The 24665-nt window shown below is 43.8% G+C and overlaps 1 protein-coding gene across 2 annotated transcripts in view; it reads left to right on the forward strand.

Annotated features, from left to right (window-relative positions):
- Positions 1 to 24665, forward strand: part of LOC142588213 (WD repeat and HMG-box DNA-binding protein 1-like) — a 41119-nt gene that overhangs the window by 8243 nt on the left and 8211 nt on the right. For both annotated transcript variants that reach the window (XM_075699754.1, XM_075699755.1), the window contains 13 exons: positions 206 to 312; positions 4554 to 4629; positions 6350 to 6421; positions 7272 to 7314; positions 7692 to 7882; positions 10755 to 11000; positions 13197 to 13362; positions 15158 to 15272; positions 18235 to 18337; positions 20659 to 20720; positions 20779 to 20893; positions 21650 to 21766; positions 23999 to 24180. In XM_075699754.1, coding sequence (XP_075555869.1) covers positions 206 to 312; positions 4554 to 4629; positions 6350 to 6421; positions 7272 to 7314; positions 7692 to 7882; positions 10755 to 11000; positions 13197 to 13362; positions 15158 to 15272; positions 18235 to 18337; positions 20659 to 20720; positions 20779 to 20893; positions 21650 to 21766; positions 23999 to 24180 — 1595 coding nt within the window. The remainder of the gene's footprint in view (positions 1 to 205; positions 313 to 4553; positions 4630 to 6349; positions 6422 to 7271; positions 7315 to 7691; positions 7883 to 10754; positions 11001 to 13196; positions 13363 to 15157; positions 15273 to 18234; positions 18338 to 20658; positions 20721 to 20778; positions 20894 to 21649; positions 21767 to 23998; positions 24181 to 24665) is intronic.

Below are 24665 nucleotides of genomic sequence, written 5' to 3' on the forward strand. Positions count from 1 at the left end.
CACAACTCCCGGTGGTGCCACCTTGTTCTCCATTGTTCCCAACCCACTTAGTATGCAGTGATGCCAACTTGTCTGCATTTGCAACTCAATGCAGATTAAGTGCTGCTTCACAGTCGCAGTGAAAAAATAATGCATGAAACAACATAAATGATGGAAAGGGAGACAACATAATAATATACTTTCACAATACGTCATAATCCTGCAGGCCCTGTCGATTGTGGCATTCAGTGGCTGTGGCAAATTGCTGGCAGCCGCCACCCGTGGAGGACAGCTGCTGGTGTGGGAATTGAGCACGCGTCAGCTCATGCACATGTGAGAAACTCTTGTTTGCTTCTTTCCCCCTGACCTTACATGAGTGCAAAATAGTCTCTCCTTCGAGGCTTCAGGCTGTAGTAGCCCTATCACCACCTGTTACCTTGGTTTGGGAATCGACAGACGTCTACCAAGGAACGTGCCCCAAGCGCTCGGCTCCTGTGGCAACATCAGTTCCTCAACATTTGCTTTGGCTGTGCCTTGAATGTGGGGTCTGGGCGATCAGACTTGAGATCTTAAGAAATACTGGACTGAAGCCTGACATACCTGAAAACTACACCTGTTGGGTGACGGATAGTAAGTCTGCAGAGACATTGCCTCAGTTCTTGCCTGATGCAGAGTTACACCCCAGTAAGATGAGCAAATTTAGTGACACCTTGGGCAAGTGCACTTTGCTGTACAAAATGTCACTTTGGAGGCAAGCTCCTAGACAAGGAAGGAAAGTGTCGTTTGGCTTTGATGGCAACGTCAATGGGCAGACTGGTATGCATGTAATATACTTGTTATTTTAGGCGATGCTATAAAAACTGGAAAAATATTCGAGATACGCATAAACACGAAAATAGACGGCTGCACCAGTGTTCTTGCTTAGCTGCCAGCGCTCGACATTGCGCCTGCTGTTGGTCAGTTCTCTATAGTCAGTTTTGCCGCAGTACAGCCGTGTTACACGGTGAGGCTTGTAGAGTGTATTGTGGTGAAGCATATGGTTTGTGCAGCGAAGCATACTAAATGTGGAAAGGGGGCACTTCCAGGGGGTCATTGCTGGTGCTCATTGAAAAAAATTGATATTACTGCATTGCCCCTCCATACATTTGGACAACACCAACCGCCAGATGAAAACTTCTGTGTCTGCAACATGGTTTCCAAACTGCAAATTCAACCACATAGCAAGCATGTAAATGTTTTTAGACCCCTGCTCTAAAGTAATGTGTACCACCAGGATGCTTCAATTGCAAAGTGGGTTAAAAAAAATGTGGCTTTAAAAGAAGCAAGGAAAGTTTAAACACTAAGGAACCTAGAGATGTCCTCACCAATGAAAGCTCTTGAAGAGGCCCATTCTACATCAGCACTGTGTACAGACTTCGATAAGCTCATCAACCAGCAGAAATCTTTGCTGCCACATGCACAGGTTGAAAGAAATGTGCACGATTAAATTTTTGGCTGAAAAGGAGATCCGTGTGAGCATGGTGCTCAGGGCTACAGACCATTGGCTTGGCTTGCTAAGAGATACCTGCCGACACCTGGTACTAGTGCGTCCAGTGAGTGCCTCTTTCCAGTGTCATTTCATAGTGTCACTGCTCCACAAACATGTCAAGCAGCTATCATTCTGTCATGACAGTATTAAGTAACTGCACTTATAATGCTGTCAAGCAAAAGTGTTGTAATACGGAATTTTGTTGACCATGAAGCATAATTGTTGCAACTGCATTAACATGATACATATCATCACAATCCAATGGAAGACAGCATTGCGTCCAAGGCAAGCTAAGGAAACATGGCAGTTTCGATTGCAGATGAGAACTTATGGCAGGGTGAACATTTGCAATCACAAAAATAAAGTAGTTTCAGAACTGGTGCGAACCCTGCATTCAGTGTAATTTTATTTATTTTCGAAGCACCGCCATCAAGGCTACAGACTTCGATGGAGCGAAGCGAGGTGGTCCAAATTTCCGGAGTCTCTCACTAAGGCGTGCCTCATAATGTGATCGTGGTTTCAGCATGTAAAACCCCATAATGTCATTTTTAATTTTTTTAACGCGCTTGCTGGCAAATGTGTTCTGCAGTGAGTGTCACTAAACCATTTCGTTTTAGAAACTGTGAATGACACCAATGGCGAAAGACACTCTTTGAAAGCGACACTAAGTTTGCCCATCTTACTGAGGTATTACAAGCTATTGGAATAGCAATTATATGAACACTTACGGTGAATTTTTGCCGTCGCCATTGCCAGAATTTCCATAAGGCTTTGCATATATTAAGTTTTATGTGTGCTATACCAGGTGTTTCCCCTCCCTTTTTTTTTTTTTTTCTGCACCTAATCTTTAAAAGTTGTCTGTGGCAGATGGCACAATTCTAATCTTTGAGCTAAATTACTCCATCAGGTGACCTTTACTTCTACGAGAAATCAAAATGCTTAATTGAATAATTCATATGATTACACAAGTTACCTTTTAATTAATTACTTTAAGAACATCAAGTATGGCAGATATTCTGACATTCTTTGCCGGATATTTCTCAAAATGTTTTAGAATGGCAGCCTGCAAACAAACATCATTAAATGTAACATTCACAGCGCATGGCCTTTATCTTAAGTCCTCTCATTCTATTAAATATTTAAAGTGCTAAATGTCAGCGTTCACACCTGAAAGTGATGTAATTTTCTGGGCACGGCTCTGTACGGGCAGCGTAGTAGTGCCTGTGCGATGCCATTAAAGACCCTGCATGACGCGTTAAAGCTTTTAAGGGTGCGAGGTATTTTGCCGCACCCGTGTATGTCGCGTATGCATTAGTCGGATGTGGGTATACAGTCGAACCCACTTATAACGATACTGGTTTTAATAATATATTGAATATAACAATGAGCAGCCCATGCACAACCAAGTTTTGTATTTGTTCTAAGGGCTTTTGTGTCTCATGGCCCGCACGGCATGCTTTGGTCACATGGAATTGCTGGCTGCCCTCCTCTCCTGTCTCCCTTCCACCCTCTCGCTGATGTCCGAGGGGTGGAAGGGGGACAGATGAGGAGTTACAAAGGAAGGTGTGGCAAAGTGGCTGGTGCTTTCTTTTTTAAACTTTTTTTTTACTTTTCCCGAATTCCGCATTGCTTTTCTTTTCGGCGCAGATACCCAGTACCCAGATGTAATTGCTATAGCCAATAACGTGCATGGGAACATTGTAGTAAGGGGCTTATTTTACCATAGAAAATGTTCACACTGCAGCAGTTGCTCATTGTTACATTCGAGTATTGTTAAAACTAGTAATTCTATAAGTGGGTACGACTGTACTCCTTTCTGTCTACTTAAAATGTTTGAATCTTTGTCCACTCTGCTTTTTCCATGCAACATGGTTATAACAATTATTGGTTATATCAATGGAATTTTCTTAGCACTTGAACATTGTTGTAAGTGGGTTCAAGTGTAGTTATAACACTGTCCAAGGAGTTCAAGTGCAACGCCAAACCTTGCTATCATTGCCGGGGGTTCGCCTTATGGGCGAAACTGACAATTATTTTTTTTCTGTTTAATTTAATTTTTTGCCCTACATGCATCGCGGTAAATCCTCCTGGGCAAAAAAGAAAAAAGAAAAAAAACCTCTCTACCTAGTGCATGGGAGCTGCCAATGGGTGAAGTCGCGAAACGTCATCGCTGGCCTCTCGGGCATTTCCAGCACCTTGCTACACATATCATTGTGATGTTTTGCAAGAGCTGTTATCTCTCTTTAAGTTCCTCAGTAACAAGTTTGAGGCAAAAAATGTTCTGCAGCAAAATAAAGTTTGCTTTCGTGAAACATTTGAAGAACAAGACGTTCCACGCGTCTAGCGGCAGGCGACTGTGGTGCATGGTCTTCGAGACTGCGTTGCTTCATGCTTTGTGTAGGTAACTTGATTAAAAGCCACGCTACTATCTCAGAGGCTGTTGCACTTGCACGGAGTGTGCTACAAAGCTGGAAAGGCATTGGCAAAAAACAAATGACTGTGCATTGCCTCTGACAGGCCAAGCCACAGCCTGCTACCACTCCTACATATGCTTTTTGTTGTTGTCCTTCCACATGCATACCTGCCAAGTACACCGATTTTTTTACGAATGTTGCATCAATGTTTAAGAACACTTAATTCTGTTTGCGAAACCATTTCCACTCCTGATCTCCGAACGTTCTGTTGGAAGGATTCTGATAGCGAGGTACAAGAGGATACTTGCATTGGGCAAGTTTCTATGCACGAGTTTCCCAAGCAGGTGACACTGACAACAGCAAAGTTACTGAATGAATCGCATGGCCTAAAAAGAATGTGTTGCTTGTCAATATTTTATGTTCCAGGTTTTCTGCTGCTTGTGTGCTGCGTATAAAGTGAAATCATTGGTGGTAGAGTGTGTGCATCCGTAAAAAAAGAATGCGTGCTTGAAGGGTCTCTGTTATAGTGAGGCTTAACTGTGTTAAGCCTAACTATGTGGCCCTATGGCCTGCTTGAGGAAAGCTGTCTTCACTATCAGCACACCAATGATCAGGTGGCGATTCTAACGCAGGGTATCCTGTGGTAAGGATGTCTGCAGCCTGAGCTGGAACCCCAGTGAGAAAGAGCTTGTTTACTGCAATGCCCAGGTGAGCCTCTGATTCCTCCAAGCAGTGACATGCTTTGTACAATCATGAAGCCACACACAGCTTATGTTGGACCTAACCCGCATGATGATGAAACGTCTATGGCAGCTTAACTTCAACGAACAATGGCTGTAAGGAGCAAACATCCTGTGCTTTGGAAGGAAGACACATTTATACTAGTAAATTTAAGGCACTCCAACCAGAAGTGATTAATGTTTTGATACAGCCAAAGCAGAGGGAACAGGCTCTGCCCTTTCTGTTCTTGTTGCTCCGTGTATTGAGCAACAATAACAGAAAGGATATTAGGATATTGAGCCATGTTATACTAACAAGTGTAATACTGCATCCTTATAAACCAGAGGTTAGTTTTTTGTTACTGACAACCTTTGGCTTTCCTCACCAATCTTCCTGACATTCTTGGCTTTCCTCTTGAACCTCAAATGCTCATGACAAAGGCATTACCATGGAATACTGATAAGATAAGAATAAGATGAAGAGATATGATCGAAAATATGGTCGACTTCCAGTAATTTGACCCTGATGGGACTGACAAAATTGATTGAGTGATCCGTTGAGTCGAGTTAAACAAGATGGAGAAAAGAAAGCCACAGCACACTGCTGATTCATGTGACAGTATTTGTCCAATCCTAACACGCCCCCATATCTAACTCGTGCCTTCTTTCTATGGGTCCAAAGTAGAAAACTAATGCAGAACTGACATTAAAGCTCCTGAACAATGTATAAACCTAATGTGCATGCTATTTCTTAGCAAGAAAATTGGGCAACAGTCCAATGGTGGCCTGTGTCCTAAGGTCAGTTTTAGGCTCTGATTTCTTAGAGGAAAAAAAGGCACACGTTAGAATCGGGTAAATACCATAATCAGACATTGTGAGCTACCGTTAATGCTTAAAAATCTCCCTAGAGCAGGCCAGAAATGGGTGTTTTTGTTGGGAATTTGGGACTTGTGTTAAGGCATTCACTGTCCCCTGAGTTCCACTGAGACATGCCAACACTAAAGGGGTCACTATTAGGGCCACCTAGGGTCCACGTTCGTGCATGCTGACTGGTCAAGTTCGAATTATCCAGCGAAGGCCAATTTTAGGATCGAAGCAATGAAAGTTTAGGCCCATTGAAATGCATGAGCACCGGCAGGGATCTTCGGTCTAGAGCAAACGAACCGAAAAATTGCATTAACTGGAGTCGAATCAATAGAAGTCTACTGTGTGACACGTGTACTTGTCTTCGGGCGACGCATTTCACCGCCTAACAAATGTTATTGCTCAGCGCAGTACGCGCTTGCATGTGTGGGAAATTTCTAGAATGTTATCGATGGTTCCATCCACTGTCTGTGACCGAACCTTGTGTAATCTGATTGCATGTGTGCGCGACGCGAATAATGTGGAACTTTGTGGAAGGCGCGCGGGTCCCAGCAATTACTCTGGAACATTCGACGACTGATGTATAAAAGCCGACGCTCTTGAACCGCTGATCAGATTTTCGCCGATCGCCGACTGTGTTCGCCGCTATCGTTGTGCTTTAAGTGTAGCCTGTCTTTGTGGGCACACGTTCGCCCAATAAAAGCTAGTTTTGTCTTCTGCAGTATTGCTGCTGTGTTCTTTAACGTCACTACCACGTGACATGTGCAAGGATTCACCTAATGGCTGAATGGGTGCACTGCCATATTTTTCTTTGCTAACGTCAGTGTCCTGTGTTTGCCTTGCAGGGCCAGTTAGGCCTTGTCGAGGGCATCGAGAGTGGCAGCAGCAAGGAGCAGGTGCCACCTCCGATGGCCAAGGTGAGCTGGCAGTGTGTGCGGGGGCTGTAATTATTTTTTCTGTGTTCAGTGTACAGGAAGTATTCCTTGGCAAAGAAGCCTCATTGACAATTACTCAAACAACTGTATGCCAAATATGCTTGGGTAACAACGCAAATGCAGGACGCAAGACAAAGTAACACACGACGAGGACGATGTCTGTCGTCGTGTGGATTTTTTTCCCCCTGTGTTGGTGTTGTTACCTAAGTGCCATGGCGATTTGCCAACTAGCCCAATCTGTCATGCTTCTACCCAGCAAAGAGTTTCGCTGCTGTGTTTAACATTTTGCTTGTCCTGATCAGCCTTGGGGCCAGCGTTAGGGTTGCAGAAAGTAGGTGCTGTGTGTGTGTGTCATTTAGTGCAACTTTGGAGGAGAGCTGTTTCAACTCGGTATCGTTTTTCAAGTGTGCTTGAGTGGTTTCACTGTGAGGAACCCCAGCATGGAAGACATTCTGGTGAAATGCAGAATAACTACTTCTGGAAAATAGATTGTCAAAGCATACAGCTGTAAACTTGCACACTTGTGGCAAACTGCTCTATGCATTTTGCTCTGCCTGCGGCTCTTACTGGTTGAATGTGGTGTGAGGAAGAAGATTGGCATGCTGGAAAGCACCGTTACCATCGTGTGGCTCGCACCCAGTTCACTCTCTGGCTGCACCCTACCTGCTGGTGCTGTGTTTGTCGCTGCTGCTCTGCGACCCGAATAAACCCCCTTTACAGTTGCCAGAACATTGTTGAGTGAGCTTTTAATTCTCATTGGAAAAACTCTGCCTTGAGTCCATAAGTGCGTGCTGTCATGTTAGCAGAGCTGAGAGTGCTTGTCTCCTTCCAGGCGCTGCCGGAAGAAAGAGCAGATGGCGAGGATGACGGTATAGGTGAGTGCCACATAAACCTGCAAGCCTAGCTGTTCTGTTACAGTGATGAGCATGCTTACATATTGTTTTCTATTAATTTGCTAGTCTTCCTGTGGCAGTCTGGGCACAACAACATGGCTGTTGTGCTAAGCTTTGAAGCTTTTCACCTTATAAGAAATTTTGCAAAAGCCACTAAAGCAAAGGGTGACCTGTCAGGATCATATGAAAAAAAAAATTAACAAAAAATACATGCTACTAGACAGGACTAAACAAGGAGCACACAGATACGGCTCCTCCATGTTCTGCCTTGTCTGGTAGCATTTGTTTTTTAATGTAGTGGCGAATCGACTAGACCGTCAGTCAATCCTTTCTGACAAGCTCATTGTTTTTATTACCAGACCTGGGCCAGATCAAGGCAACCTACGAGCCACTCATCTTTGGAGGCTCGGATGCTGAAGAAGAAGAAGACGCAGCTGTGGTGCCAAGTGCGGGGCACACTGCGCCTGTGCCGCCAGAGTACCGCCCCCGTCTGGTGCAGGAAGCCTTCCAGCCTGGCTCTACACCCATCCACCTCCAGCACCGCTTCATGGTAAGGGTTGTTCCGGTGGTTCTGCAGAAAAGAAAAGAAAAGAAACTGAGGGAGTGTCATGTGGCAGTCATGAAGTCTTGTCATAAAAAGTAAGGAGTAATTACGGAAAAAGCAACCAAGCACATGAGGGTAAACTGTTTTCTGTGTCGCCCCGTGCAGCTGCACTGGGTTCGTCGTCTGCTTCTCTGCTGTACCACTCGCGCGGCCGTTCGGCATTTGTAACATGCGCATAATTGTGCGCATGTTCTAGAGGTACTGTTGTCCTTACAGCGGAATCAGTGTTCTCAGGTGTCAAGACCGAAATCTAAAGGCATCAGATGTGGCGAGCAGAAAACGAGCAAGACGAGCTGGAGAAAGCGGCCATAACTCTGGCAGCCAGCGGCACTCAAATCTCCCACAAACTGAGCCATGTATGGTGTGCTGTTCCCAGGATTCAGTGCGCAACGTGCACATTTCCCATGATTCTTCTAGTGAGAGCGGGGAGAAAACAGCATCAGAGGACGTTGCCTTGCAAAGGCTAGCAACCTGATGTCACGCTCCTTCGTAAACTTCATTCTTCCTCCATGTTCTCAGCTGAGAAAATTGGCTCATACTTTTTTGGGGGGAAATCAGCGAGAAGACACGTCATTGATGTGTCATCTTCCTCCCGTGTTGCCAAATAAGTGTCTTCGATATCCTGGAAGGTTGTATCAGGCCTGTGTGCTGCTCTTGCCTGTGGAGGCTCTATGCTAGGTCAGGTCTCAGCTCTTCTCTCGATTTATATTAGTTTGTAATAATATCTCTGCATATTTCTTTATGCAAGCAGAAGCTGATTGAAGCTTCTTCGTTGATGCATTGCTGTAACGTGACTCAAGGAACACGACTGGATCAAGAAAATGCAACACAGCAGTGTCTATTAATAAAGTTGAGAATGAAGAGCTTGAAGCACCAATAAGTGGTGTCACATCAGGCATGCGGCCATGTAAAATGTCGCCTATTGCACAGTCTCAGATGAATATATAAATTTTGCAACTCATATATACAGTCGACTTCTGTTAATTCGACCCTGACAGGATCGACAAAGTTGATTGAATGATCCGCAGGTCGAATTAAACGAGACACAGAAAATATGCCGAAACACATAGCTGACTCACTTGGCAGTATTTGCCTGATTCTAACACGCCTCCCCAAAAGTAGAAAACTAACACAGAGATGGCAATAAAGTTTGTAAATAAAGTAGAAATATAACATGTACCCGATTTTTTAGCAAGAAAAAATCATGTGCCATTCCACTTTGTGAAGGCGGATGACCAGCGAAGCTGTTTTGCACACAACGCTGAGGTGACACAGAATGTTGAACAAAGGTGCGGACGCATTTATTGTCCTGATCAGTGGTTATCGTGACGATAGGTACGCGTACACATTTTCGTTCGGTAGGTCTATGCCTACCCAACGAAAAATTTGTCTGTCACATAAGATGATAAATGCCTCATACCCCCTTAAGCATGGCTCATACCCCTGTAAGCAAGCAGAAAGAAAAAAAAGTTATCTACCTGAGAGTCTACTGATCCTGAAAATGGTGCCTATTGATAACTAATGTACTGAAAATGCATATATGAGACGTATAAGCTTTCGCATATAATGAAGGAATTTTGCATCAAATTTGGCAGTTGAGTTTTTGCACACACAGATTTCTTGACGGACACGAAAAATCCACTGAACCCTAGCCATAAACAGCTTCGCTGTAGAATGCGCAAGGGTCTAATGTGTGTTGCACAATGGAGGCTGGTTTTCTAAAATCAGCTTCGCTGCACGGTTTTGTAAAGACTGTTTCACCGCAATACAATTGTGTTATGCGGCAAAGCATTCGAACGCCGCGAAGGCGGTTTTGGTTTTGTGTCCGATTGCACCGTGCAAGCAATTTATGGCCGAATGTTTTTGAAAAACAGAAGGTGCGCATTAGAATTGGATAAATACCATAACCAGACGTTGTGAGCTCGGCCTATTGCTTTAAAATATTCCTTAGGCAGGCCGAAAATAGGCATTTTCAATGGGAGATTGACATGTGTTCAATACATTCACTATCTTACTATCTAGATCACTACTATCACTATCTCTATTTCGCTATCACTATCTAGATCACTACTATTACTATCTAGATTTGCCGAGACAGGCGCTGCCGCTAAGGAAATCGCTATTGGGGTCACCATTGGCGTCAGGCGTGTGCTTGCTGTTTGATCAAGTTCGAATTATCTGGCAAAGGCCAATTTTAAGATCAAAACAGCGAAAGTTTCGGCCCATAGAAATGCGTGGGGCCTGGCTGGGAGCTTCGGTTGGGATTGGATTAACAAAGAAAAATGAAATAAACGGAGTCAAATTAACGGAATTCTACTGTACATACCTTCTTGACTCATTTAGCCTAATGTATATGGCAGACCTCACGCTACAAATGGAGAAAAGGGCACAACCATTCAAGCTGACCATTCTTGCTACCCTCCCTACTCTAGCTCCTGGGACATTACAACTTGCTTTGTCAGCATAGCAAGTGCAATCATAGCTGATATTGGGCTGCGTTTTTGTGTTGTTTTGAAGTTTCTGCCACCTACTTCACTGAAAAGTGCTGTTTGTAACAGAGAGTGTTGTGTGTGTGTATCAGCGCTAACGCCATTCAGATGACCACTCTCGTCACCTTTAGCGAAGGAGCCACCATATCCTTACTCTATTGATTACCATTGATTACTAAAAAAGAAAAAAACAGTATGTTTGCTATCTTTATAGTAGCAGTTATGGCCTGTGAAAAGTCTCCTTGCACGATTTAGCGTAAGGATATGATAGAGCTCCAAAGAAAAGTCCAGGTCAGTTTGTGCTTATGATGAGATTGTGTGGGTGCCAGGTGTGGAATTCCGTGGGCATGGTCCGGGCGCACAACACGGCCGAGGAGAGCAGCATTGATGTGGAGTTCCACGACACCTCGGTGCACCATGCGCTACACCGCGGCAACCCCCAGGGCCACACTATGGCAGCACTCAGTGACCAGGCCCTCGTGTTGGCTGGGCCTCAGCAGCTGGAGTGCTTGCATCTAGGTTCCTGGGATGCCAACAAGGAGTGGGCTGTTGACACCCTCTCCGATGGCATCCAGGTGAGACCATTGATGGTGTGCTCTGGGAAGTGAATGTTTCCAAGACAAACGGTGCAGTGAACTTGTGTCTATTATTACATTGTGTGCTCACTTACAACTCGCCCCACCATAAGTGTCCTGTAAGAGAGTTGCAAGTGAGCACTCATCCAGTTGTCTCCCTTGTTTTTGTGCACTAAAATCTCGTTAATACACATTAATGGTTAAAACGTAGCCGTGATGAATCCTTGACCCAGTCTCCACAGACCTTATGTGTTGGCTGACTACGTTGTATTGGGTCATTGTATGCCTTTTGGTTAGTGCACAGCAGAATCAGTTTTTGTTGTGTAAAGGTTGAATATTCTGCCTCGACTAGCAGTGTGGCCGACTCCATGCTGTGCCGCAAATAGACCTTCGCCTTTTTTGGAAGTGCAGAGATCAGTCTAACAATGATTTTGGCTTCGGTGTGAATGTAGTGATAAGCATCAGAAGTGCACCAAGGCGTGGTGGCGGCGGCGACAGGTGACTTATGACAGTATGACTTATCGCTGTGTTAGCGTTCTGTGTTAGCGTTCTTCGGATACTTAATGCACTTTGCGAAGGCTACGTAGCTATGTATCTATGTTTGTATCTAACCGTTTTTCCGCATACCTGTGTCACTGGGTACACTGGGTACACTGGTAGAGTGGTTAGTGCATAGGGCTGCTGTGCTGAGGTGCTGTGCTGTTTGATGATGCGGAGCACTGAGTATGTGCCATTTGGTCTGTGCTGGTCTTAAGTGAACCTCTTTGATACGAACTCAGGTCGCTGGGTAAGTCACAGTAGGTGTGTGCCGCTCTCCTATGAACGTCTTTGGTGCCAACTTCTGTATGTGCCTGTATGTATGTACCTTCTGTACCTGTACCTGTAGCTGTACCTGTATGGGTATGTGCCTTCTGTAACTGGGTATGCATTTTGGAGACCGTGCGCACGCTTCGTAGCACTGCTAGATGGTCCCGAGTGTGTTTAAGGAAGTGCAGAAGAGGTGTCCCGCTGCAGTACACACTTCATACATTATTAGTTTCGATGGTTGCAATATGTTGTGTTGCTATATCGATTCAGTGCCCATGCATTGAATCGATATGTCGACAGTCATTGCTAGAAAGGTTCTGCTGCAGTCTTTTTCACCGCTTTGGAACAAATGAAAAAAAAGAACTTAGTAGGGCATATTTTAGGTAGCATTTACGGTAGCATTTCATTTATTCTGTGTTAGTAGTGGTGGCGGCATGTCAAGAGACACAAATTTGTATTTGGTAGTTAGTGCATAGTACTGTTTAATGTGTAGTTATGCCGCGTTCCTGCCAGGTACATACTAACGAGGTTTCACTGTACTATTTCATGCTCATCTTTTCATATTCACGAATGTGTACCAACTCGCCCAACAACTTACTCTACTTGTGTCTATTATTCTTGCAGTGTAATGCTACATCATAACATGGAGAGATAGGAAGAATGCAGCTTCGTCTAGAGAACAGGTGTTAGATGAAGAAAGGAATGGGCAAGAGGTGGGACACATGATGAGTGGGACAGATAACTGGTGCCCTACGTGAATAATATAGCTAAATGACAAGCTGCACAGTGTGATGTCAAAAAGGTGCTGTCTGCGTCTTTGCTGGCAGAAAAGATCTCTGTTCGGTGAAATGCACGCATGCTGCCAGTGGATCTGTTAGTACGCATAAGGCAATTGTGCTGACGTGAGCTTTTTTAATTAGATAATAGTAATACTTGGGCACAGGTCTTCATGTTGCATTTCTGGGACTGCTGTCCAAACAGCAGATGGAGAAGAAGTGTAGAGTAAATTTCTCTGCTCTTCCTGCCTATGCCACATTAATCAGGTGCTTTTTTATACGATATTCGTTGTAGTGCCTCCTTTCTTTTTCCACATGTGCGCCTCTGTATACCAGGAAGAGGGGACAGACATTAAGGACCAACAGCAGTGGAACTTTTACATTGAACAAGAAATTTTTGTAGTGTTAGTAGAGCTACAGAGAAGGCCCAAGGCTAAAATCTTGTGGAAATTGCAAAAGGGTTCCACCCCTGATGTTGTGCCTTCCATCAAGGGTGGCACACTGACTGACAGAAGTTTTTCGTTATGTCTACTGTGCTGGGTTTGGGCTGTACGCTGTAAACAGTTTGGTTAGTTATGGCCCCCAGCTCTGAAGGATGCTGCATCTTGCACAGGCAGTGGCGGTTGGTGATGACTGGGTTGCCGCATGCTGTAGCTCGGGTCTGGTGCGTCTCTGGACGTTGGGTGGCCTGCAGAAGGCCGTGTGGCGTGCACCAGGACCAGTGGTTGCACTTGTTGCTTCTGGCCGCTCGCTTGCCCTGATCTTCCACCAGGGGGCTGGTGAGCAGCTTTCACATCACATGACTTTATCTGGTGCTCTTGTTTCCAAGGAAAAAAAACCAATGCCAAGGCTTAATCTAAAAGCTGCTATGTGGCAGCTTGGTGTGGTTCTTGCCCATCTTTTTGACAACGTACACAGGCATTCAAATGCGTACTGGTTTGGCGTGGCAGTCTGGTGAGAAACAAAGAAAACAATACGGACACACATCCATATAGTACAAATATATGCCAAAGATAAAAACATTTTTACCGTGATATACACAATTATCTGGATTATCTTGCTAACATCCTTGTAACAATACAGGTAGTAATGCATGCATATATAGTCAAACCTTGATATAACGAATATAGATGTAATGAATCATCGCATGTAACATATAAATCTAAGAATTGGTAAATTGTGCTTTACTTCAACAAGCACTATTCTGCTGCAAATACAAAACCAAAATGTGGGATCCGATACATTATTGGTTACAGCAAATCACTTCTGCGGAAGCCCACAAGGTGGAGGAAAATACGTGAACAAAAATTGGCATCCACCCAAATTGTAGCATGAAACTACATCCCGGGCCAGGACGAATTTTTCTTTAACTGCGAGGCACTCTTTCTGAGAAACCTGTGCAGGTTTCCTTTGTATTTTCATGCTATTATTCAGATGGGTGTCAATTCTTCCCTTTCATGTATTATACTCCACTCTGCGGGCTTCGACAGAATTGACTTACTATATTCAGTGTCCCAGTGCCTGGAGTTGTTGATTAATTCGCCCTTGCTTTGCAATTGGCTAGCCTCCTGCTGGTTAGCCCAGATGGTATAGTGACCACCCAGGAAAGCTGTTGGTCCTGGGTTCGTATCCCAGACCAGGATGAATTTTTCTTCAACTACGAGGCTTTGTTTCTGAGAAATCCATACGGGTTTCCTTTGTTGTTTCGTGCTACAATTTGGGTGAATGTCAATTTTTTTTCCTTTTATTTTTGTTTATTGATTATAGCAAAGAAAATTTTTATTTGCATGTGGCTCAAATAATGGTGATGGTAAAAGTGTCAAATACTGTTTCTGACCGATTTTTCGGACCCATGCGATTACTTCGATTTATCCATGGCGCTGCGAGCTACCCCTAGAATAAATGTATAATGGCAACTGAAACTTAAGATGTCGCATGGTGTGCCGCTCAGTTTTCGGGACATGATTGGCTTGTATGATACTGAAAACATGGCAGCCGTGAGAACAGTTACCGCTATGTCAACTCTGTAACACTGTAACTTTGGTTGCCGATACCTTACAAAATGGCGCTGGTTAGGCCTCGCGGCCTAGGCCTAACTTCTTTCGACACAACCTTTCTGGCACAAAAAGGACCACATTACATGTGGTCTTCTTTGTGTCTGGAAGATCTATTGGCAAGAGCAATTCGAATGGCACATTTTGGACATTCATGTATATTTGGGCCAGCGGCTTGGCTTTATCGTCTGCAGGCTGCAAGCCAACAAGCTGATCCTGTGTAATCACACCATTTGCAAAGTTGCATATTAGCAATGCAGCAAAGTCCGCATATGTAATTTATTGTTCCCATGTCATGTATGGGTATGGCCGGCTGATAGGCCGTCAAATTTCAGAGGCTTTTTTGTTGTGCTGCCTGTCTTAATTTTGCAAAATGCCATGATGACCATCCATTTATTTGAAACCTGTGATAGCTATTGTACATGGAGGCTACGGTGCATGTTTGCTACATGATTTGAATTAATAAACAGTGACAAGCATCTGTGGTAGTGATGCTATGTGCGTGTATGTGAGTGTGCAGGTGTCACAGCAGAGTGGCAGTCACTTGCCGTGGTGCAGTACAATGTGGGTGCTGGTGTTCTTGAGCCTCCTATCCCTGTGCCCCTGGCTGAGAGGCAGCGGCTTGCCTGGGCAGGGTGTGTATGACTGCAGTGTTGACAATCGCAACTTGGCTAACAGTTTTTAGATAGCTACTAGTGGTATATTAGTAGATAGATAGTTAGTATATTTCTGTCAGCCATTTGGGCATAGCGTAACAGAAGAAAGCTTCTCTAAATTAAAGGAAAAAAGTTCTCAGAAAATATTGTTTTCCAAAAATTTCTTTCGATAGTGTTTTGCTTCCGAAATTCACATACTGTAAAACGGCTATGGAGGGAACGTCATCCTACCATAAAAAGCTACACTAGAATTTCGATACAGAGAACATGAATATAGTGAATTGTGGGACATAATCAAGTAAACTTAAAATGTTGTTGGCTATGCCTTTATTTCAGTGAGTATTCTGTTCCTGTAATGAAACAGAAAATGCGAAATTCAAGACAATATCAGCTACAGTAAAGTGAAGCAAGCATATTTGCTTGCTCTGCAGCTCGAAATATGTATTCTGATAGCAAAAGTTTTGAAAACTCAGCACGAGCAACTTGAACCAAATATTCTAGATGCTCGTGCATGTTCTGGCCAGTGGCTTGGCTTGGCTGGCCAGCGGCCAACAGGCCAACGTGCTTATTGCATATGACCACTCTGATTGCATATGTCGTCAAAATTCACAGAACACCCATTGCTGGCATCACACTTGCACTTCTTTTGCATAGACCCAATAGAAGTTTATTTTACACCGATGTTGGTATGTGTGCTTATAATGAATTCTATTGGATATAATGAAGATATTTTCCTGTCAGATGTAACTTAATTGTAATCGGGTTCGGCTATAAAACAAACAAGACTCAACTTTTTTCTTGCTGCTGTCAGGTTTAGTGACATTGCGTACCTTTTGTGTATTGGTTCCAGACTGCTAGTGCATATTCCAATATTGGTTTTGGGAAGGCCCTGTTGGGCAGCACTGTTATGTCCATTGTAGGTTTTCCCAGTGTCCTTAAATGCCTGTATTTTTTAATAATACCTCTGCCTTTTCTGAATGCAAGTCACATATTCATTCCATTGGTGATTAGATGTCATTCTCACCCTTAAATATTTAAAGTACAGTAGACTTACGATACTTTGGCTCCGGATAATTCAATTTTATTTTTTTATTGATTCAGTCCCGACCGAAGGTCATGGTCGGCAATTATGCATTTCTATGAGCCCGTACTTTTGTTATGTTGATCCTAAAATTGGCCTTCGTTGGACAATTTGAACTTGAGCAATCGGTAAGCAAGTGCCTGACCCCTATGGTGACTTGAATAGTGACCCGTTTACTTGCAGCGTCTGTCTCGGCAGAGCTTAGACGACAGGTAATGCATTGAACATGCGTCAAAAATCTCCCATCGAAAACGCTTATTTTCGGCCTGCCCTAGGGGGATTTTCAAGCAATAGCCCTAGCTCGCAATGTCTGATTGCGGTGTTTACCCGATTCTAATGCCCCCCCCCCCCCCCCTCTTTTTTTTACCAGAGAGAATTCGGTCGAAAACTGCATTCACGGCTGTAATGTGGCAAAATTGGCGTTAGAAAACCAGTCGCCGCTGTGCAACACATATTAGACTATTAGACCCTTGCCCATTTTCCATGCTAAAAAATCAAGTGCACGTTATATATCTATTTTGCTTCGGAGCTTTAATATTATCTCTGCTTTAGTTTTCTGCTTGGGTTCCACAGAAAACTGATGCACGTTTGATTCTGGGTGTGTTAGAATTGGGAAACAATTGCCTAATGAATCAGCAGTGTGTTTCGACATCAGATAATTCGATCAGATAATTCAATCAGTTTCGTTGGTCCCGTCAGAATCAAAATAACAGAAGCCGACTTTATTGCCCAACTTTCAAACATTTACATATAATGTGAGAAGTGAATGTTAATGAATTGGTTTCAGCGTGTTATGTGCATTGCTAGTGTTTTCTTATATGTAATGTTCCTCTTTATGCAAGTCACCATGCTCAAATATCATCCAAAGGATTTACTTAATGGTGCTTAACCACTTGGGCTGCAAATCCGATTGTAAAGTAAGCAGTTAACAAAAAAAAATGTGCTTTAATTGCTTTATTGTGAACTATGTTGTTACGCTCTATGGTAGCGTGGTGGCTATGATATTGTGCTGCTAAGATCGAGGTTGTGGGTTCGATCCCAGCCGTAGCAGTCGCATTCTTGATCGGCGCGAAATGCAAAAACACTTGGGTGCTTAAATTTTGGTACACAATACAAGTACTCACAATTCGTCCAGAGCCTTCCACTACGGTGTGCCACATAATCACCTTAAACGCATATCTTTAGCATGTAAAAGCCCCAGAAAAGAAAATTTCATAAATAATTTTAATTTTTTTTCATAAAAAGCAAGAGCAATAATGACGGAGAACAAGCACCATGCAGGATGCCCGATAGTATGGGCACGATGTTTTAGTTGACATCATCAGTTTCGACTTTATGGTGCTTAAATGTTATCAGAAAATAATTCCAAGGGTAGTCCTCAATTTAAAAAGTAGCTTAGGACACACATTATAATGCATCTTTGAAATCAAGGAATTGGATCCTGACTACACCTGCCTAGAACTGCTGCAAGGTTTTGTACAGATTCAAGCAGCATGAAGACTTTTTAGTGAAAGCCATGTTGTTGGCTATCAGGGAAGTCGTTTTCTTTAATACAATTACCCAGGCAAGTGCTAAAACATGATGAGTTTTTGCACAAGCACTGAGCAAGGAGCGGGGCCAATGTACTCGGTGTCGTAATTGTTCTTTCATGTATTCAATCACTTGGCCTATCTACACTATTAAAGCGAATTATTAAACGTCAAACATGAAGGTACCGTGTGCAGTAGTCAGTGTTCTCCTCACCGCATACATGGGCACAACAAAATTTCCTCTTGTAAATTTCTGAAATCCATTCAAGGAGTTTGTTGATGCTTTGTGCGATTGCTAGGTTTGACATTGGATGTATGGCGTGTCGTGCAGGTACACAGACGAGGGCTCACTTGTGTATGTCGACTCTGATGGTGTCGTCTCCATCCTTGGCTCCTCTTATGGCTGGAATCCTGTTTGCAACACTCGAGACAATGTGAGTACCCCTGCTAGTCATGTTAGCTGTTCACTTTAAGCTGAAATAGTCCGCACTGGCTGTAGAAACTCAAGTACAGTCAGCTCCTAACAGTTTCCGGCTGGAAGATGAGCTGGACTCGTCAAGTGCGTACTTGCAAAAAATGCTGAACCATGAGCCCAGCTCCTCCGGTGTTGTTTTGTTACTTATGCAGCCCTCAAGGATATTCGAGCTTGTTTTTTTCTCTTTAATTGTAAACGACACCAGATGGTATAAGGAGCCTGTTGAAGTGGGAACCTGTGAACATAGGCGTTTTGGTTGTGTCACCAGCCGTCTACTTCAAAATGTGTCTATGTGGGAGGAGCGAACTCTTCGAGTCGTGTTGAAAGGGAAAGAAAGCTTGATGAGTCAGAGCCGAACTTCTTGGAGGCACAGCAATTTTGCGATACAGTGCGTTGTGTCGGAACTTGTAGATAAGAAAAGCAAATGCAAGCAGTGAAACTAACCTGTGTACAGTGAAGCCCATGTTCATTATGGTTTAAAAAATATGTTTTTCTAATAAGCTTTGCCTTTCTGACACAGGCTTTTCACTTTTTCATTGTCCTTAAAGAGTTAAATTTATACTACCGAAGCATACACACACACTGTTTTTGCTGCCAAAAGCCAAGTCGATTCGGCACGCGACAGGACAAGAGGGGGAGCGTCGCTCTCTCTCTGCGTTTCCAAGAGAAGTGAACAGTTGGGAGGACGAGTTTGGCAGCTTTAGGCGACATGGTCATGGCGTGGCCTTAAATCACTGCATAGGATTGACTGGCATGCTCCTAAGTTGTTTGTGATACCACGTGACTTCCACCTCTGCTTTCAGCAACTCATTAAGTCTCTCTTTTCATGTCCGAAGCTGGGCTGGACATTTAGGCTGGACATTTAGGCTGGACATTTAGGCTGGGCTGGACATTTAGGACGAGTCGTATGAAAGGTGCTGTGGCTAATTGTTTGTGGTGCTATCGATGAGTTTCATAGATTCATACCATGATTAGGAAGTTGATAGCTACCTAAATAAGCACGCACGGACATGCATGCACGCACATTAACAAACAAAGTGAAACAGAAAATTTTCACGTCAGTACATCTTTAAATTTGTACTCACATTATATTTGTGCAAATGCGGTATATTTGTGGGCAGCATAAGTTCATTCAGTGCATACAATGCTCTGTTTTGATCCAGAGGCTTGCGGCTTGTGGGAGCTGTAAAAAAAACCGGACAAGTTGCATCTTTAAAGCAGTGCTTAGTTCTCATACCCATCATGCCGATGCAATTGCTGAATTTATGCACTGCACGTCTCAAGCACCTACTTTGTAGGAGCATTGCAAACACTTTGAAGAACATGGGAAAATTACATTGTTTCGTAAGGTCAGACGCACATTAGGGTCATCACCCCTGTGTACAGTTGACTTTCATTAATATGACCTCGGTTAATTCAACTTTTTGATTATTTCGAACGCATTAAAAGTGTGTAGTGCACTTTTTATGCCACCCGCATTGTGAAACAGATAGGTGAAGATGCTTATTGTGATAGGGTTGGCAGCAATGCACGAAGCTGCAAATGAGGCATGTGGCAACCCACGAGATTCACTGGTACCAGAATAGGAGACCGAGCACGCACCGGCATTTTCATGTGACACAGGTAGGCGAGTACTGCGGTGAAGCTGCTGCAGCTCTGTTCTCAATCTGTTCTCAATCGTACGAGCCCCGCGCCTTTCCTTGTTTAGATGGGATCTAGCAGCTGGAAAACATATCATACGATTGCAGTTTGGAAGCGTACTGAATGTTGGTGCTGAAAGATTGTGTTTTCTGAGAACATATGAACCAGTAAGAGAGAAGCGTAACTGTATTGTGTCTTTCTCTGTGTTCTCAATCGCAAATGTTGGCACTGGGAAGTCGTATCAGACAGGATCATATCAACAAGGCTATACTGTATACTGCGGTTACCTCTTATTTGCCTGTGTGGTGTAGTCCACAAGGTATGCTTTTGCTTCTTGTTCCACCTGTGCAGAATGAGTTCACAACATTGTAAAATAGGGATGCGAGCTTCGTGCAAGAAGTGCTGAGCTTGTCCTGGACTAGCATGGAACTTGTCTAAATTTGTCTTAATTCTGATCCTTCTGCAATGCAAAAACAATCCTGTGCCAAGATTTCTGTATGGGTTAGACGACCCTTGGCCGCCCAGGATGTCTCTTATTTGTGTGTGCCCTTGGAATGAATTACGAATGCATGTGGTGCATCAGAGAGACCACTTGTGTTTCCTTCCATCTTGATGGCCCTGTCATGTCTTGCTTTGCAGGTGAAGAGCCAGTCAGACCATTACTTCGTGCTGGGTGTGAGTGAGACGCGCCAGCAAGTTCGGTAAGTCCCGAGTCGTGTCACAGCGGATAGGCCTCAGTGTTGCTCATCTTTGTTGCAGGGCCTTGATGTGCAAGGGATCCCGTTACCCGCCCACCTTGCCGCGACCTGTCATGGTCGTGCTGGACTTCAGCCTGCCTTTCCTGGGCACGGACTCCGAGAAGGGACGACTGGAGGTGCTCCCTTTTGCATTGTGCTGCTCTAGGCCAGAGGCCACACGCTTGCATTTGATTACTGTTTAGGACAGCATCTAGCAGCTTGGGTTGCAGCGTGGCATAACTTTGGAATGAAATTAGATGTAACCATGAAGGTCAGTTTCATGCAGATACAACAAAAGCGACTTCTAGAACGTGTTGTCCCTGATCCACCTTTCATATTCTTCAGTGTGTCCCTTTTGTAAAGGCGGTTTGTGTACAACCACCACCACAACAAAACAGAATATTTTCACCTCAATTGCTTTAAATTGGTGAAATTGGTATTCACAGGGGTTAGGCAAGCTTAGTGTTATGGCAGGAAAAAAAAAAAAGATGGTTTCAGCAAAACAAACGCAATCTGCAAATTATGGTGTCCTTTGCCTGTTTTATGGGTGCAAACCTGTCTGGGTGTTTGGAACATGCAGGAAAAACATGATTGAGTAGAACTTGATTGTGCATTCCAAATAACAGGCGCCTTGCTGGTAGTAGTGCAAAAGTATGGGCTGGCAGAAACTTGGCAAGCTAAAAACCAGCAATTTTTTCACCCAACCCACCAGCATCATAGACTGCCAAGGAATTTTCATAAAAACAGTTGGGGAGCACCTGGCAAAAAAATTGGGAATTTCGAAATGCTAACATAGTAGAGTAGACACGCAGAGGATTGGTGCAGTTAGAACAGCAAAGCGCATGTACTCATCTTAGCCCTAAGTTGTAGCAGCTAGGCATTCTTGTTGACAGGAGGAGCTGTGGCGTGCGTGGTGCCTGGAGGATGCCCTGCGACGTGCGGGTGAGGAGGGCCGTCAGCTGGCTGACGTCTGCAACCGGAGGCAGCTGCTGCTTCTCAAACTGTTTGCGGTGCGCACCATCCCTTACTTGCATTCATTTGAATTGCCATGGGTACAGGCTTTGCTCGGTGAATTCAGTTTTCAGCTTTGTTTGTTTACCAGTGGTTTTGAACCGTAGATGCAATGTTGTCCAATGTGCCAGTTATGTGTAAAGCTTTTCATGCCACAATGTTGTAACAAAAATGTTGATAGATGGCATCATTGCACCGAACCATTTTATGTGAAATTGTAAGGTGCTCTGAAGAAGAAACTGGTCTGAAGGAAGAAATGGATATTGCAATTGCTATTGCTATCACTACGTTGTGTGCGTTCGATCGAACTGTGGTGACTCTTTTAACTGCTTATTTTTAAGCATTTCTTGGTACTTCTGGCACTATCTACGAAATTTGATCTCTATAAACGAGAGGTCATTGTACAGACCCTGACTAGGGGATCTCCTTTCCCTTCTGTAAGGAATCGCCAATGCAAACATTGTAATTATATGATTGGACCCCAATTTTTTGTCATATTTTCAGGCTTGAGAAAGCATTTCCTAGTATTAGGTTCACAACTATGCCCTACAACATATGTAGGTGCAGGTAGTTTTGCGTATCTCCACAGCAGCTTGCTGGTTACATGTGCCAGACATCCTATTTTGGGCCCGAAGCTGCTGTGTCATTACGCACCTTTAGTTATTATATCTTCATTTACTGCAGCAGCTCAGTTACTTTGGTGTTTTGCTGCTCAGCATGAAATTGTGGATTCTATTCTCGGCCCCAGCATCTGCATCCCTATGGGGCGCAAGAACACTTGTGGACCATTCTTTGAGCATGCATTAAACGACCCCAGAAGTTCGCAATTTATCTGGCGCCCTACAATACTGCACCTCCCTTAGTCTCTGTTATTTTGGGATGCTAAAGGCCAACTGCAAGGAAACTTTTGACCGTGTAAAAAAACATTGCTCTAGTTCTATAGATTTTAAATACTGTATAGAGCAGTCTAAGCCCAAAATTATGTGCTTTAAGTATGAGTGCCTGCTGCACAAGAAACCAGAAAAAAAGACATTTTTAATATAGAAATTGAAAAAAGAAATGATGCTGTTATTGTTCACTGGAAATTATGCGGAACCTAGAATGTTGTGAAACAGTGCCGCTCTTTGGCATGACTTTCGAGATTAGGGGGTGTCTGCGGCGCGCACGAGGTGACGTGCCCGGATATGCATCATGTTTGCTGACCACCATGTGAACGTGTCTAGGTACTAGTTAAAGACTGCTTATAAGAAAGTTAGATGTTTACTAAACCTGCAGCTTGGCCAAGAATGCTTGAACAGTACTTCCTGTAATTCGACCTTGATGGGATCGACAAAATTGATCGAGTTATCCAACGGGTTGAATTAAACAATATGCAGAAAAAACTTCAAAACACAGTTGATTAATTTTGCAGTCTTTTGCCCTATTCTAACACACCCCCGAATCAAACGTGCTCACTTTCTTTGTGTCCAAAGCAGAAAACTAACGTAGGAATGAGATTAAAGCTACTAAACGAAGTAGAAATATAATGCGAAACGTGATTTTTTGGGAACAAAAATTGTTGTGCAATGGGCCTGTTTTCTAAAGTCAGTTTCACCAACTCCACCGCAATACATTCGTGCATACGACCGTTGCGAAGGCACTTTTGGTTTTTTGTCCAATTGCACTGCACAGGCAATTTTGGGCATAATTTTCTTTAAAAAGAGTGAGGGCACATGTTACAATTGGGTAAATACCACAATCAGACATTGTGAGCTATGGTTATTGCTTTAAGATATTCCTAGGGTGGGTCGAAGTAGGCGTTTTCAACGAGACAATGTGCATTGCTGCATTCACTGTCCACTAAGCTCTGCCGAGACAGACGTTACCACCAGAGGGGTCGCTACAGAGGTCAGGTGCATTTGTGCTGACTGTTCAAGTTGGAATTGTCCCACAAAGGACAATTTATGATCGAAACAACAAAAAAATTGAATTAACGGAAGTGTACTGTATTTACTACTCATTTGTAACCAATCTCACCAAAGTGAAATTGTGTTATAGTTGGTCTTTAAGCACCATCAGCTGGATCAATCAATCAATCAGTCCTAGGTTCGCCTTTAAGCCCAATAAGTTCGCTAATCAATCAGTTTTAATATCTTTATTTTTCTGGGCAATCAAACTTCCATTCTTGCCTTTCTCAGTGCAAGTACAGCATAGCGATTTTTTATCCACGATGTTTCGCTGACTGCATGCAGCTGGCAGCTAAGGCCGAGCGAGAGGTGCGTGCGCTGGACGTGGCGCGTCTCATGGACTCTGAGCGACTGATCCAGGGGGCAGTGGAGTATGCCTCCAAGAGCCGACGGCTGGTGCTGGCGCAGCGCGTCGAGCGTCTTCTGCTCGAACAAGAACCTCAGTTTGAAACTACTCCTGCTGCTCGGTAAGTCTGGGGGCAGCCTTCACTACGTGTGAGCATTGTGCAAGAACTGCTAGTGCATAGGTGTGTTCTCCTAGTGGCAGCTCATCTAACATGGGAATGATCGCTAGGCTCAATATTGTGATGAGACCACAACCCTAAATATGAGCCTGTTGTGCTCGAGTTATTGACCCCTTCCATGCCGTGGACAAGCTGTATTCATCCACATGCTTCTGGTAAAAAGGAATGGTTAATAAAGAGCTTCGCTCATCGATGGCACTCTTTACTTTCTTGCAATTTTTTATTTTCTTGTATAGTGTTAAAGTTAACTTTTGCAATGAATCGGCTGAAATTTTTTAATACATACTTCAAAGATTGTCTACACTGTTTTTCATGAAGAATTTTGCAGTAAAGAATTTGGTCATTTTTGGCCAGATTTTAGGATAATAGGGTGCAACCTGGTGGCGAGCGACAAAGTTGACCAAATAGTGGAGCTTGTCTTGCTTGTT

The sequence above is a fragment of the Dermacentor variabilis genome, chromosome 7 (genome assembly GCF_050947875.1).
Source record: "Dermacentor variabilis isolate Ectoservices chromosome 7, ASM5094787v1, whole genome shotgun sequence".
Taxonomy (NCBI): domain Eukaryota; kingdom Metazoa; phylum Arthropoda; class Arachnida; order Ixodida; family Ixodidae; genus Dermacentor; species Dermacentor variabilis.